The 17,291-nt window shown below is 28.3% G+C and overlaps 1 protein-coding gene across 2 annotated transcripts; it reads left to right on the plus strand.

Annotated features, from left to right (window-relative positions):
- Positions 1-7,702: 7,702 nt before the first annotated feature.
- Positions 7,703-11,827, plus strand: LOC130820160 (pollen-specific leucine-rich repeat extensin-like protein 1). Of its 2 annotated transcripts, none has more exons than XM_057685424.1 (2): positions 7,703-8,069; positions 11,298-11,827. In XM_057685424.1, the coding sequence occupies exons 1-2, from the start codon at positions 7,962-7,964 to the stop codon at positions 11,577-11,579; spliced, it is 390 nt and encodes a 129-aa protein (XP_057541407.1). In that variant the 5' UTR covers positions 7,703-7,961; the 3' UTR covers positions 11,580-11,827. The 2 variants fall into 2 exon arrangements, with proteins under 2 accessions (XP_057541407.1, XP_057541408.1); XM_057685425.1 differs by lacking the exon at positions 7,703-8,069 and adding an exon at positions 10,058-10,760.
- Positions 11,828-17,291: the final 5,464 nt, after the last annotated feature.

Genomic DNA, 17,291 nt, shown 5'->3' on the forward strand with positions numbered 1-17,291 from the left:
AGTAATACTGTAAGTGCATGGGATGTCGTAGTACATTGAAAAGTACGGGTCGAGTCCACAAGGAGTAGGGTGTATATCAACGGATTCTCAATCAATGTCAATCAATGAGTTGGTTCAACAATGTATATATAGATGTTTGTAAGTGTAATTAAAAGTAATTTGGAACATAACATTAAAAGCAATACAAAGAATTGAAAGGTAATATGATAGTGAAGAGTCAAAGGCAACGCTTTCTCACCAAAATAGTTGTTACTAATGTTCAACCTAAAGCCATGGATATGGGTTATAGAGAAGAATATGTCTTAGAAGTGTTCTCTCTCGAGCAACAAAATATTCCTAAAACATACACAACGACCTATTCTCAAGGAGTTAAAACACATTTCAAGACATGGAACACCCATTCAATATTTTCAATCAAAAACTTTACCTATTCTCATTAAAACTCTTGCCCTCAATCCAATGACACTATAATAATAGTAAAACCCATCTCATACCATAAACCACATATCTAAGACAAAAAAGCAATTACACTACATACTTGGTGATAAATCCTAGCCTAAACCAAATTAAACTACTCATTCATGATGTAAATAAAGCTTGATTATAATATTGAACATAATTGACATGTATCATGAATTAAATAAAAATACCAACAATAACAAAGAATAAAATAAGGAGGATAGAATTTAAAATCTTCGAATCAATGCAAGGAAGGAGAAAAAGTAGATGATAAAGAAATAAACAACTTCAATAAATGACCTTGAAGAATTACTCATACACTATAAGTGTTTGATGAAATGCTTCCATGATACTTGAGTTGATAATGCAATAAAGAGCATCAGGATGTTCTTCAAATAACCAAATACAAGTTAAACTTCAAACTAGATTATTTTGTGATTGAAATTACAATGAAAAAGTTTAGATAAAAGATGAACTATCAACAACTAATAAAGAAGGATTCTAAAACAAGAAAAAACAATAAATGAACAAACCAAAGCATAAAAATGAACTTGGATGAAAGAATTTATATTGTCTAAATTGTCTTCTTCTTTTATAGAGAGATGTCAAGTAGTGGTGGCGGTAGGGGTGGTTCTTCATGATTGCTCCACCACCTGTAATTGATGGGAAAGTGCTCATATAAGTGACAACAACAGTGCAAGCTTTTAAATAAAGAAATACATTTAGAGGGCCTGCTGAACTATTGAAAATTGAATAATCTTTTGGCCACCCAAACCGCTCGACTAAGCGATGATCGCTCGAGCGAGCATTAGGTATACAAGTCAAAATCAATAAATATATAACATACATCAAAAATAGGGTCCGCTTGACCGATTTCTTGACGAGTGGCCTTGGAAAGGCTTGCTTCGGCTTCTTTTGGCTTTTTTTTTTCTTGACTTGGATCATTAAGGTTTTGCTTCCTTGAGCCTCTAGAGTTTGGTGAACAGTGTATGTGCCAGATGTACTTGGTTTGTACTTGATTTTGACGAGTTTTACTTAAAATTAAGTGTAAAATTCTAAATAATGGGGATAAATATGAATAAATTTAGCAGCTACTTATCTCTTTTTGGTTTTTGAATTTTTACAAAGTAAACAGCCACATTTTCACTCATTAAAACTTCATATAAAGAAATTATAGGGTTTTATCTTTCCAATCATAGCAAAAAGAAAGTGTTTGGTGCTTATAATGGTGTTTTCCTTTAAACAAAATGTTTGTTTCAAGAATAAAGTGAGTAAAAAGAGAATTTATGAAGAATTTTAAGAAGAGCAAAAAGAAAGAGAATTTGTTAAAGACGACTCAATATTTCTACCTCCTAACATCCTACGTGTTGATAGATCAAACGATGTTTCTACCTTAGAGGTAAAATTATCTTCAGTTGATTCTTTAAGATGGACTAGTATGTATATGGTTCAGTTGAAGAAATATCTTGGTTTGTTTATGAAAAATATTCTTGAAATTACAGCTTTCAAAGCTAGACTAGTGGTTCAAGGTTTCATGCAAGTTTATGGATTGGAATATGATTACACCTCAAAGTTTATTTCTTTATGAAAGACATGGAAAGTGTAGTACATAATCGGGATATTGATCTATAGAGATAGATCAAAAATAATGGTTGAAGTCATACAAGAAGCTTAGTTGATAAGATTCTTGGTTAGATTATCATGGAGAACTATGATAGAGAGGACTCATTTCTGTGATACTTGACTTGTTGTTCATCAAGACTTTAAGTGTATTATCAACACTAATGACATTGACCGGATGAGTAAGATATACCTTATGCTTTGACAATGTGGTGGATAAAGTTTGTAATGATTTATACTTGATTAGATTTTTATACTAGATATAAGAATTACCTAAATACTATAGGACTCAGAGAAATAAATTGAATACGGTAGACAATAACACCTTAGACAATAGCGATTTTTAATAAAAGGTTACATTGATGTGATTTTCAAATTAAATAAAGACGATGCTGAATAGAACTATAGAAGTCGGGTATCATATTTAATCTAAATGGAGTGTGGTAAGCCGAAAAAGTTTCAAGTAGAGCAAAATTGCATATTCCACATAGATTTAGAGTACATAGTTCCAACAAATTACATTTATAATGCAAAGGATGTTTTATGATCTTGGAGCTCACATAAAAAATAAAATCTGAACATGTTTATGAGATATTTCTACTTTTTAAAGAAACAATTTCCAAAAGAAATGTGATAGTCTGCAAGTTCATATTGATGACCACATTACAATAAATTTTTTGACTAGACCATACCCATAGCCTAACCAAGAGCATCATACTAAGCTTATGGAGATTAGACATGAAGGTGAGTGATTTTAAATTATTTCATTGTTACAATTGTAAAGTCATTTTCATGTAGCTTTATCAATAATATGTTATTCATATTTAATCATGATTTAATATTAAATATTGTTACAAAAATCATAATCTTATAGTCCTTAGTTTATCATAGAGTCGCACTCAAGTGAATAATGACTAGCGTATATTGATTGACGATATCATTCTTTCAATATGGAAACATAGTGATCTTTTTTCTATTATATATGCGGGCATACATCGGATATAGTGAGATATAATCGTGATATAATTGACGTTTTTTCCACTAATGCAAATGATTTCTCTGTGACCTTTTTACCTAAAAGACGTTACCAATCGTTAAATTCGAACTTAATGTTTCAGTATAGCGTTTCATTTTGATGAAATTGTATTTCCTCAACTAAACTCTCTCTCTCCTCATAACATTTCCCCATTTCTCTAAACCCTTAACACTAAATCTATAAATTTGACTTTAAATTTAATGAAAGCCATGTACAAAGATCACAAAATCAAGCTCTAGATCAATAAAGATTAGTAACTTCTTGAATTTTAATGAACTGATGAATTTGCATTCGAATTTCATTGAAATGATGAAATTGCATTCGAATTACATTGAATGTGCATTTAAATTTGAATAAACTGATGGCGATGTTCTTCTTTATGTTGATTTTCTTCTTTGTTTTTAAATGCCAAATCGATTTGCTGTGATGTTTTCATAGTTATTCTTGAATTTTGAGTTTTGCATTCGAATTTGTAAGTGAAATCCTAATTTTTGATTATTGTTGTTGAATATTGATTTTGCTGTTGAATCTTTAAATTCAATATATGAAGAATTGAAAAAAAATAGGATTTGAATTTAGGGGATAAATATGTTTTGAATGAAAGATGGTAGAGTTAGGTTTATGCTTTGGGGAAAATTTATGAAACCGATGTAAATTGATATGCTGAAACGTATTAACAGGCGTACAACAAGGTACAAAACTCGATATTAACGTTTGCTAACGATTTCTGGGTAAAAAGGTCATGGAGAAAGCATTTGGTAAAAAGGTTGCCGTGTAGATTTTTTAAAACTTTTGGTTACCACGTTAAAAACCCAAAATCTCAGGGTTACCACGTGGAATAACCCAAACTATTATTATTGATCAGGTAAGTATAATTAAGCTAAGGTTAAAAGACAATATTCCCCTTAATATATGATATTACGGTTTTAGGTCTTTGATATATTTATATACTTGGCTAGTTTTGAAGCCCGTGTAATGCACAGAGTTAAGTATACAAACATATATAAATAAATTTTCAATGAATAATGCAATAAAAAAACTTTGTTTAAAAAAAGTATGTAAATACTACATTTTTTAATTAAATAATTACTTTGGATAACAATATAACTTACGTACTAAAATATTTAATTTAATTTAGCTTGTAAATTTGACTAAAAGAAAATTTTAATGGTCTTATAAAAATTAAATTAAACAAAATAAACTAACTATTTATAAATGAATGAATTAAGCTTATTTTGAGTCCATTTAACCAACTTATTCAGTTTTAATTTTAACTAATTCAAACAGTACTAATAATTTAGATAAATATATTTTTTAAAATATTTCTTTACTTACATGTAAATTTTAGTTTGAAACAATTAATTTCTTAAAGTTTTTATTTTGGCATAAAGAATTAATGTAATGAAATCTTTTTAATACTTATCTTATTTAGTTTTAAATTTATTGAGGAGAATAAATTTCCATGCAATTAATTATTGCCTTGCTAAAAGTACTTACCTCATTTAAATTTAAATTAATTTAGAAAAATTCTAAGAAGTCGTCATGTGTTATTTTTCAGTTTTTTTATTTGTATTTATCATAATTTGTGATAAAAAAAATTATTTGAAAGAAACAAAAGAAAAACCAACGTTATTTTTAGTTCTTGTTTCTTTCTATTTCTGATCATAAATGCTAGAACACCTTGAGAACTTCATTACCATAAGTATAACATAGCACATACCAACCAGTCGATAATCAAACAAACACTAAACAAATGTTAATTCTTTTTATAACCACATCTATTTAAGAGACCGTAAAATAATGATGAAAATTAATACTGAGTTTTATAATTAATAAGTGTTAAATAATCAAAAGAATAATCAAAGAATATTCAAAACATATCAAATCAATAATATATATATATATATATAAGTCATGCCTCCACGGCTCTACCACATCAAAATATATATTAATGAAAGTAATACTCCAAAAATTAAAGGGAGAATTAGTAATCTAATTAATAATAGAGGAAGAACATAACTCAGATGACATGCATCCACAATGTAACGAAATGTGGGGCCAGGGATAAAAAATAGTTGTGAAAGATGGTCATGCATGAATGTTATTGGTTCCACAATAACATGGCAATAACTTATTGGATTCTTACATTTGGATATCTTCCATGTCATTATCAAACACTACAATATTCCTTTACTATTGTTGAAATTACTCCACATTTGAAGTAGTGCTACCCATCACCAAGCTAGGAAGGGAATATTTATACCCATGATTCAAAATATATTAGATTCTCAATAATTTAAATTTGAATTTGAATTTAAATTGAGTTATATTTCATGTGTAACAATTACACATTTATTTTGACAATAATATTGTTTTCTTTAAAATATGTTAAACTAGCATAAAAATTCATATGATTCAAGAAATTATTAGTATAAAAGTATGTATAAATATAAATTTTAAATAAAGATATAATTACATGTTATTAATATAAAATTATAATTTTTTTTATAGAATAGATAGAGGATCCTAGAATACATAGTGCATTTAATGCAAAAAAAAGTTTTTATTAATATAATTATAATTATCAACTAAAATTTTCATACTTTTTAAGGTAAATATGAATAATCCTTTAACATGATTATAATGATTATTTTTCATTCTCAAAAAAAAATTAATTATCAAATATCTTTTGTTTCTTGATAAAATATTTTAATAAATAAAATTTAAATGAAGAAATTTTTATTAATATGCAAATACTACAACATAGAATATATATATATATATATATATATATATATATATATATATATATATATATATATATATATATATATATATATATATTTTAAATTCAAAAATATAATATTTTAATATATATATATATATATATATATATATATATATATATATATATATATATATATATATATATATATATATATATATATATATATATATATATATATATATATATATATATATTTTAAATTCAAAAATATAATATTTTAATATATATATATATATATATATATATATATATATATATATATATATATATATATATTTTAAATTCAAAAATATAATATTTCAACAAAATTTTCAAAAAATTCTTATTGTAATATATTACTTATACTTTAAGAAATAAGTTGATGTTAATAACTTTGGTAATAATTATTTTATATGACAAATCAATATGAGAATATCATGTGAAATTTTTCAGTTTTTTTTATTAGATTGTATGATTAAATAAGTTATAAAATAAGTCTCTTCTATCAACTAATTTATGCTGATGTCTTTTACAAGTATTGCGTTCTAAATCGAAAAATTTAGGTAAAAATTATTTTGAAAACAAAAGAAGAATAAGCAACTTATACAACAAATGCTAATATATGATTAGTGACATAATATTACATTGAAAAATGATCTATTGTTTTTTTCTGCTCTTTACATAATTAAGTCAATTAAAGGAGCAATATTTTCTTACCAATTATAATTATTTTCCCAATTCATCATACTAAGAAAATATTTACTTTTTAACTATCATCACATATATATTTCCAAAAATCCATATTGAATTATTGATTGTATATAAAATAATGTTAGAAAATAAAGTATGACACAATCAAAACTTGAAAGTTGTTATACACAATGATTATGACCATTTTAGTAAACAGGATCACCAATATAATTCAACAGCCTGTGTCATTACCCCTAGACACCCTGTCCATTATAACATTCCGACAATTACCAAAATATTTCAAATTTCCATTTTAAGTTAAATTAATTATTAATCCCTGACCATTTGCCTTTTTCTACCATTTTATTTTTTATTTTCTAAAATAAATTTTCTATTTATATTATTAATGTTGAACGACTTATTCTAATTTTAATATTTTGTTAATATTTATGGTATTCACATAACTTCATTTTAAGAATTTTCTTCGACTTATGGTTCCTACATAATTACGATTACTTTTATTTAAATATTTTTTTAAAGATTGTGGTACCTATACTTTTTCCCCAAATTTTATTTTAATATTTTTTCTTGCTTATTATCTATAATTTTGCTCTATAATTTTAGAGATATTCTATATGATAGGCACATACTTTTGCAAAAGGTCAGTGGTAGCAAATCTTAAAACAGAATTCCACAAAATAGCATTGTCCTTTTGGAATTTCAGTACTTGTAACATTAATGCCCAAAAAATATTAGATTATACGTTAAGTTGTGAAATTTTGTTTATACCATTGTCTTTTTTCATTAAAATACAATAACCTTCTTTTTTGATATTCCATAAAATAACACTGTACTTTTGGAATTTAAGTTGTCGTAACATTAATGCCCAAAAAAACGTTAAATTATACGTTAAGTTGTGAAATTCCAAAAGTACAATGCTATTTTGTGGAATTATTTTCAATATTTGCTACCACTGATATTTTGCAAAAGTTCGTATCTACTAAATAAAATATTCTATAATTTTATTATTAAATAAAATAATACATATTCAATACAAATAAACATTTATTATGAAAACATAAATAGAAAACTAGGGAGTACTATTCAATTTTTAAAAAGAAAAAAAAAGTTAGTAAGCTAGCTGGCTGGATGTCTAAGTTGTCTATATATTTACAACCTTATTATACTCAGCAGAATGATTGTCAGGCCATCAAAATAAACCCTAAAAATTATTCATAATCATCTTTTCCTTATTTCCTATAAACTTCCTTTCTTTTCTTGCATTTTCCTCCCTTTTTCTTTTTCAAATAAGCGATTTTTCTCTCACTATAAGAGTTTTTCATCAAATCTTTTTGTGGGTTTATTGTTGTAAAAACTGACAAGTAAAGAATGGGAAATTGTGCAAACAAGCCATTGACAACTGAAGGCGAAGCTCCGGCGCCGGAGCAAAAGAATGTTGATGAGACCACGAGAGAAATTCAAATAGATCAAAACAAGGTAAAATTTATTTTTTCATTTAAGCATTAAATGATGAAAATAATAACGAAAATTTATCATAACTATAATAATTTTATTATAATAAGTTTTTTCTTGACAAAATTTATTTATTTTCGTTCACTACCAATTAGGTGGGAGACATTATTTGTTAAGTGATAATCAAAATTACCAATAAAAATATATTCTCTTTGTTTCCATTTGTTTTTTCCCTTCACTTTATGCGCAGATCTCAATATAAATTTATAAGTCAAAATAATTTTAATTATGAGTTTTGAAAAATTCTAAAAAATTGATATTTAGAAAATATATATTAAGACGAATCTGTCAAAATCCTATATAAATATATTTTTTCATATAGATCAATAAGAAATTATAGTTAAATTTTAACACTAAAAATTGTAAATTTTATTTGCGAAAAACATATAAAAACAATAAAGTATATGTTAAAAACGAGAAAAATGATACTCTTATTAGGTCATTATTAATAAAGAGTATCAAACTGGGCCTATGCATACATTATACTTGATTTCTAATATTTTTGGTTAAAAAATAAATATAAATTAATTATTAGTTATGATCATAAAAGTCTATAATAAGACGAATTAATCTAGTAGTAGTGTTTTTAATTTTGTTAAATATACTATGAAAAGGTTAAAAGGTTAAAGTTTAAAACATGAAATTAAGGGAGTATATTATGCCGAATTCAACTACTCATTTTCACATGCATTGTCTATCATATTTCAAATCAAGTGGAATTTTATTACAATGTTCAATTATTAAACTTTTATTTTAAAAGGAAAAAAAATTCATAAATAGTTTTAACTTTTAAGTGAAAGAAATAAATAGCTTTAACTTTTCTTTTAAAACAAAAATGCATTTAATTATAAGATAGGATATGATATTTACAATTTTTAGAGTCATATTAATATTAACAAAATCTCTTTATCATTAATATTTTAAATTTTCAAGAGAATTTTATATTGAAATTGTAATAAATTAATATTTTAAGTAATTACTTTGAGTGAAGGAAAGGTAAGTACAACAAAATAACTTAATGAATCTAATATTTTCAAAAATATACAATGTTAAATTAGAATATAAAAAATTAAAATATAAAAATACAATTTTTTTTATACACAACTCGTATAGTTATATATCATTTCTATATAAGATATATTGTATTTTGTTGTACATGATTATTTAAACTAAAGGTCGGCCACAATTTATTCCAAAATTAGTAAAAAAAAAAAGGAAAATAAAGGGTATTTGGCATGTTACACTCTATTATTTTACTTAAGTTTACGGCATTATCATTTAGTCTATTATAATCAAATAAACTTGTATATGATATTGATAAGTCAATTTTAACCTCCTAATAAAAAAAAAAAAAAAAACTGGTTTCGTAAGTTTGAAGATCTATGTAAAGAAATATTTACTATTTTTAAATAAATACTAAAATTCTCTTGTTCTTGTCAACCACATCAATGCATAAGATGAGAGCAAGTCTAGGGAACGTCTTGTTGGTCAAAAAATTGTTCATGTCTCTTGAAGTTCATGTGAATTTGGGTCCCATATCCCATGTTCATATGAAAATTGTCTCGTGGTTGTCCTTAACTCACATTCAGGCAAACCGCAAACACACCCTAGAATCCTTAGAAACTAAGTAGGTCCGGCCCTGAGCGTCATGAGAAGGGCCCAATATTCAAAAGTTGAAATAAGTTGTTAGAAAAGAATATTTATATAGTGTTTGAAAATAAGTATTTTATTTTAAATTATAAATTTTAATTAATTATGAAATTACATATGAAGAATTTGAGCATGATAAGATTTGGTTACTCATTCTCAAATTCTCAACTTTGATTACTTTAAAACAATGGTGGAATTTTTGATTTAAATTCAAATTTGAAAATTTTTGATTTGCCAAACAATAAATTTGAATTAATTTCGAATTTCCAAATGAAATCATCGTTTCTAAATATGGCATTATCTGATTACAAAATTAAACTTCTAATTTTAAATGATGCGTGTTGCATTTCCATTATTGATTTAGATTTGTTGGGTTCGTGGAAAAGGATGTACGACTATAAATGATTATAGTTTTAACACTTCTAACATTTCATGTAGGAAAATTTGTTCAACTTCAATCCGATAAATGAAGACTAAATATGAATCGACTTGATTCGAAATAAATTGCACATAAAAATTAAATATGTTTTGTTATAAGAATTAGGTACACACATGAATACAAATTGACCCACATGTGATATAGTTTTTAAATTCCGTCCAAAACCCGAATATACACCTCTACTTTAGAGTATCACTATACCTTTTAAAGCATACCTAATTTACAAAAGACAGCAAAATAATATCTCACTCTCGGCCCCAAAAATGTTTTAGAGCTAGCATTGGAACTCAATTATTCTGTAGGCCTATTCATTCCCCCCCCGCCCCTCCCCCCCCCCCCCCCCCCCTCCTTTCCATGTATTTTTATTCCTTGCAAGTTGCAACATTTGTTTGTCTTCTAATGAGTTTCTTAGATTGCTTGTTTTTCTTATCTTTTATGTTTTCTTAGTTCTTATTATTGTTTAGTAGCTTCTTCTATTATAATCCCTACCTACTTATTGTATATTGTATGAACATGCATGCTCAACAAACACAATTAAAGCATAATTTACTTTTAATTATACAAAGGTCTTGTCAAGTCATTCATGTTTTATTGTTTTACTTTTAGTTTATTTTGAATACTTTTATTTTTTTTATATAGTAGTATTCTATATGGTTTCATGTTTCAAAAAAAAAAAATTCTATATGGTTTGATGAAATTTACTTTACTATATTTTTGGTTTATTCTATCAAATTTGCTTTATTTTTATTTTAAAACGTAATAATTATCAAATATATTTTTTGGTTTTTTTATTTACATATTTAATTAACATTTTTTTATCTCATTAACAATAATCCATTTCTCTGATGCCCCATAGTGTTTTTTTTTTTACATATTTTTACATATTTTACATATTTTTAGTGTTTTACATATTTTTTTTCTCGGTTTTCCCTTTACATATCTATGTGGCAAATTTGGTAGAATAGAGATTATATTAATATAGGTAAAGATCAAATGATGTTAGGTATGAGTTGGGATCGATTATATATTTGGTATGTGAAAAATTAAATTGATAAATTGTTTTTTATAAAGAATTTTTTCTAAGAAGATTGATTTGTTTACAGGATGAAGGAAAGAAGCCAGAAACTGAGGGAGCCGAAAAGCCAGCCGAGGGAGCTGAAAAGCCAGCCGATGAGAAGCCATCAGAGCCAGCAAAACCTGAGGAAGCAGCCAAAGAAGTGGCTATTGAGTCGAAGAAAGAAGAAGCACCAAAGCTGGCAGTTGAGCCACCTAAGCCTGAAGCCTCTGAGCCAAAGAAAGAAGAGCCTAAACCAGCTGCAACTCCAGCCACGGCTCCAGCCACAGCTGACAAAAAAGTGGATGAGAAGAAAGTTGAGGCTAAGTGAAGCACACTGATTGTTAATTCATGGATTGTTCCTTTAAAAAAAAAAAAGAAAAGAAAAAAAAAATCTAATAATATGTTTGTGATTGGTTAGGACTTACTATTTTTTCATTTGATGAATTAGTTTATTTGGTATTTTGTTTAAATGAATATATTCATGGGAGGAGAATGTTGTTGTGGCAAAAACCAAAAAGAGGCATTGTTTTGTGAATTATATTTCATTATATAAGATTTTGTTGTTATGCCCATTAATTTCAATTTAATATTTTTAATTTTATTTCCCTTGAAACAATTATATATGTAAGAAATTTTAACTTGAAAGTATTGTGGTTCTCACGAGGTTATTTAATTGAGAGTAACTACATTTTTTAATAACGTTTGTGTAAGAATATAGATGCGTCAAGCGGAATTTTAAGAAACGATTTTTTAACATCTAATTCAAGATCATATGCATATCATAATATAAATTATCAAATACAGAAGAATAACATACACTCGATGCGTGACTTCCACATTCCAAAATAGGTATGAATCTACACCACATGGAGATCATAAAACGTCAATTATTGTTCCTCTATAGTTGGTCTACAAGTACTGAACAAATTACCACGTATACTAGTACGGAATAAGAAACAATTTTCTTATCACTTTTACGGTATATTTTGGTGTTGTAGATAATGCATTAAGAAAATAATAAAGTAAGAATACAAATGAATCTTAATTTCTTAAGATCTATGTATATATCATATATATAGATAGACTTCATATAATTATTTCATATGAAGATGCATGCACTAGTACATAATTGGCTTTAGGTAACACCCCAATAGTATTACATAAAGTAATTACGGTCCTTTTAGTAGGTAGTAATAAACGATGATAATAGGGAATGAGAAAACTAGTGTAATTTTAGTTGAAAAATTTTTTGGCTACCTTGATGACCATGCTTATCCAATTCTAATCATCTCATTTTCTTAATAAAACTCATTCCAATGCATTACCAATGGGGAGAGGTGGTATTAGGTGGTAATGGAAATTTTTAAAGAAAAAACTTTGTTGTATTCAAAGTTTCATTATCATAGGAATGATATAAAACTTTTGATGAAATTTTACACAATTATTCATTCCCATTACCACAATTTAGTACCACTAACCAAACAGGCCGTTAAAATTTTACTATAGACATATAAGGTAACACTTTTTGGGTGCTACATCTAACGGTGCTACCTATTCTCTTTGGTAACACATTTACATGTCTATAGTAACATTTTTGCAAGTGTTATTTTAAATAACTTTAGGTAACATTTTTTTTTACATATGTATTATTTTCATAGTGTTACTTATTATTTCTTATGTAACACTTTTTTATCATTAGGTATCACTTTTTCATCTCATCAATTAAGCTAATATAACACTTCACGATTAAATATCACTTTTAATAACTTTATGTGGCACTTTATTCAATTATCGGTAACACTTTTTTTTCATTAAATATCACTTTTTTTTTTATCTAATCTATTAACCTAATCTAACATGCTACAATCATACACCACTTTTAACTACAATATGTAACATCTTGTTACAATATTATAGATAAAATTGATATGTAAATTATAAAATTAATAAATATAAAAATAACAAAAATAATGACAAAATAAATTGAAATCAATAACTAACTTTAAACTTAATCTACTTCATTCAAACATACATTGTATATTGTATATAAATATATGCATATATACGTCATGACAAAGATTAATAGAATAATTCTTGTTCAATATCATAAAATAAACGATAATCTATTACATATATATGTTCGTGCGAACTTGATTATCAAAATAAACATATAAAATCTACTTCTTCTTGCAAATATTGTAATTATTTTATTCTTACACAATATTATGTAATATTTTGATACCTTAATTAATCCTTAAACATCCCTATATAATGAATGAAATGAAAAGCCATACATAAGGCAAATCATTCTTTCATGGTATGAGATTTCTACTTCGTCTTCCTCTTTCACTTTTCTGCCACCTAGCCGCCACTCCTTCTATCCCTCACGACACAATTTTTTTATTTGCCTTTTTTTTTTTCTTCATGACTAATTTCAAAATGTCTTTTCACTCCGCCTTAAACAAAACTAATGTGAAATCCCTTTTCCCTATTACCCTAGACAATGATTCCAGTTAATATCATTCATGGGTTGCACTTTTTAAAGTTCAAAGCACAAGTTCATAATATCCTTGAACATATCATTCCTCCTGCCAAAGAAAAAGAACTAGCGGATCTAAAAATCGATGAGGATGCCGATGCCATCCTCTGGAAACGTCTTGATGCCGCCGTCCTACAATGGATGTATGCCATAGTTTCTCCTAATATTCTCTCATCTATTCTTATACATGATGATACTGCTGATAAAGTTTGGTTACGCATTGCGGCTATGTTTCAAGATAACAAAAATTCTTGAGCCCTTTATCTTGAAAATCTATTTACTAGCATTAAATTGGCCAATTTTCCTAATACCACTGCTTATTGTAATTGACTATAACATATTGTGGGATCAATTAGGCAATGTTGATGCTCTAGTTGATAACTCCCGCCTTGTGATAATAATGCTTTTCGAACTTACTAAAGACTACAATAATTTTTTCTCTCATATCCAACAACATGACCCATTACCACCCTTTGAAACCGCCAAATCAAAACTAGCGTTGGAAGAAACCATAATTGTTCAACGCGACTCTCAAGACAACACCGCATTCATCTCACAAAATACCTATCCAAAATCTCGCAATTCCCCCTCTCCACCCAACCACCGCCCAAACCAACATACCACCGCCACCCAAGGCAACCGCCACAACCACGGTGGCCGCTACCAGCACAATAACCGCCAACGTAAGAGCCGTAACAACCACAAGTTCACTTAACAATACCATCAATAGATAACCATTCATGACAATATCCCTTGCCTAATTGGAATTGGCCACCAAACACTCCATGGGCCTGTCTACCTTCTTCTTATCCTACCTAACAGTGGGCCAAACCCTTTAGCCCATAATCCAATTTTGCCATCCCTCCTAAGAAAAGCTCTAGCATTCTTGGCCCAGGTCCTTCTTCAGGGGCACAACATTTTGCTCATGGCTAGCAACCCACAGATGTTGAATCTACTCTTCAAACTCGCACTCTCAATCCACCAAACTCATCTTGGTACATGAACACCGGGGACATCCACTTATGGTAATCTCTCATCTTTTTCTCCATTAAGCATAAATAATCATATTATTGTTGGAAATGGTAAAAATGTTCCTATTAGTGGTATTGGTAATGCTAATTTAACCCCTCTCCATCCTCCTTTGCTTCATAAAAATGTCCTTCATGCATCTAAATTAATAAAAAAATCTCATTTTTGTTAGAAAATTTTCCACTAATAATAATGACTCCCTAAGCTTTGACCCATTTAGTTTTTCTATGAAGAATTTTCTGACGGGAAAGGACCTCATGAGATGTGAGAGTCGAGGTGATGACTTTTATCCTTTGACCATACCTTTTACTCAACAATCTCCATCTGTTTTTGTTGCTATCACTCCATCTCTTTGGCATGATCGGCTGGGCCACCCAAGAGCCTCTCTTTTAGATTATCTAGAAAGCAGAAATTTATTTCTTATAATAAGACAACAACTTCCAAATTTTGTAATTCATGTCCTCTTGGTAAACATATCAAGTTACCTTCTATTTCTTCGTCTAATTCTACATGTATGCCATTTGAAGTTATACATAGTGATTTGTGAACATCTCCTATTTTAAGTTCTTTTCAAGACAAATATTATGTTTTATTTCTTGATAATTTCTCTAATTTCTTGTGGACTTTTCTTATCCCTTTTAAATTTCATGTTTTTCCCACTTTCTCAAAATTTGCATCCTATGTCAATACTCAATTTAATTGTCAAATAAAAAATTTACAATGTGATAATGGAGAAGAATGTGCAAATGACCACTTTTTTACTTTATGTGCAAAAATGGTATCGATTTTTCGCTTTTCTTTCCCCATACATCTCGTCAAAATGGTAGAGCCGAACATAAAATTTGATCTTTCAACAACATCATGCGTACCCTTCTTGCTCAGGCTTTTCTCCCACTACCTTTTTGGTATCGTGCACTTGGCATGGCTACATATCTTCTAAATATTGTTCCAAATAAAAATCTTTAAAATAAATCCCCACTTGAAATTTTATATCGCAAAATACCATCTTATTCTCAACTTCAAGTTTCTGAATGTTTGTGTTTTCCTTTTTTTTCCTCTTCCACCATCTTCAAACTTTAAAATCGGTCCACACCATGTGTATTCTTAGGTTATCTAACTAATCACCGTGGTTACAAATGGTACGACCTTTTATCTAATAAAATAATTATAAGTCGTCATGTTATCTTTGACGAAGAAACCTTTCCCTTCTCCAAATTTTATACTCCCACCTCCTCTTCTTATGATTTTGTAGATAAAGGTGGTCTTTCTTCATACTTACCTCATTATATTAATCAAGAGTCTCTCTCCTCTAATGGTCCTCACAACAAACATACCGATCTCATTTCTACTCTGGCCCACGATCATGCCATACCCGATGGATCTCATTCCCACACCCAATACATTCCTACTCCTGAACCACATTCTGAACCTACTGTTCAGCCCATTAACTCCCCCCTACCCGCTGGCCCAACTCCAGGCGTCCAACCCATTGACCAATACTCACCCCTCCAGCCTAATACAACCAACCCACTCAATCACTCACCTAATACTACTCCAATAGTCTCATGTTCTCAACCATCCACTACACGTCCTACTACTCGAAGCCAACACGACATTGTCAAGCCATATCCCAAATATTATGAAGGAAACCTACATCAACTCACTAAATCCCCTTACCAAAAAAATCCAATTGAAGCTCTTAAGTACCTAAATTGGAAATTGGCTATGACCGACGAATTTGATGGTTTAATTTAGAATAAGATGTGGGATTTAGTTCCTAGGCCACCTAATGTCAATTTTTTACGTTCATTGTGGATTTTTAGACATAAAGAAAATTATGATGGTACTTTTAAGCGACATAAAGCTCGCCTTGTTGGTAATGGTGCAGGTCAACAAGTTGTTATTGATTGTGGAGAAACATATTTCCTAGTAGTCAAACCGTACTACTATTCGTATAGTTCTTAGTCTGGCTCAGTTTAAGAAATGGTCCATTCATCAGCTAGATGTCAAAAATGCTTTCCTACATGGTAATATTGAGGAATCAATGTATATGCATCAACCGTTGGGGTTTAGGGATCCAAAAATTTCCTAATCATGTTTGTCGGCTTCAGAAGTCTCTCTATGGACTTAAGCAAGCTCCCCGTGCTTGCATTGGTATAAAAGATTTGCTGATTTTGTTGCTCAAATTGGGTTTGTTCATAGCACTTGTGACAATCATTGTTCATCTACAAGAAGGTTCTACTACAACTTATCTTTTATTATATGTAGACGATATTATACTTACTACTTTTTCTTCATCTTTTTTCAAATCTATCTTTAAGATTTTGAGCTCTGAATTTGGTGTGAAAGATTTAGGTATTTGAAGTTACTTTCTGGGTATTGCTACTAGTTGCCATAAGTTTAGATTATTCTTATCACAAAAAAAATATGCCAAGAAGATTATAAGCCGAGCAGGGATGAGTTCTTGTAAAT

The sequence above is a fragment of the Amaranthus tricolor genome, chromosome 8 (assembly GCF_026212465.1).
Source record: "Amaranthus tricolor cultivar Red isolate AtriRed21 chromosome 8, ASM2621246v1, whole genome shotgun sequence".
In the NCBI taxonomy this organism is placed as follows: domain Eukaryota; kingdom Viridiplantae; phylum Streptophyta; class Magnoliopsida; order Caryophyllales; family Amaranthaceae; genus Amaranthus; species Amaranthus tricolor.

Excerpts from the sequence above, each read along its gene's own strand:
- LOC130820160 (XM_057685424.1), top strand. The coding sequence starts at position 7,962 with ATGGGAAATTGTGCAAACAAGCCATTGACAACTGAAGGCGAAGCTCCG. Across the intron at positions 8,070-11,297 it reads TTCAAATAGATCAAAACAAG|GATGAAGGAAAGAAGCCAGA; the intron begins GTAAAATTTATT and ends ATTTGTTTACAG.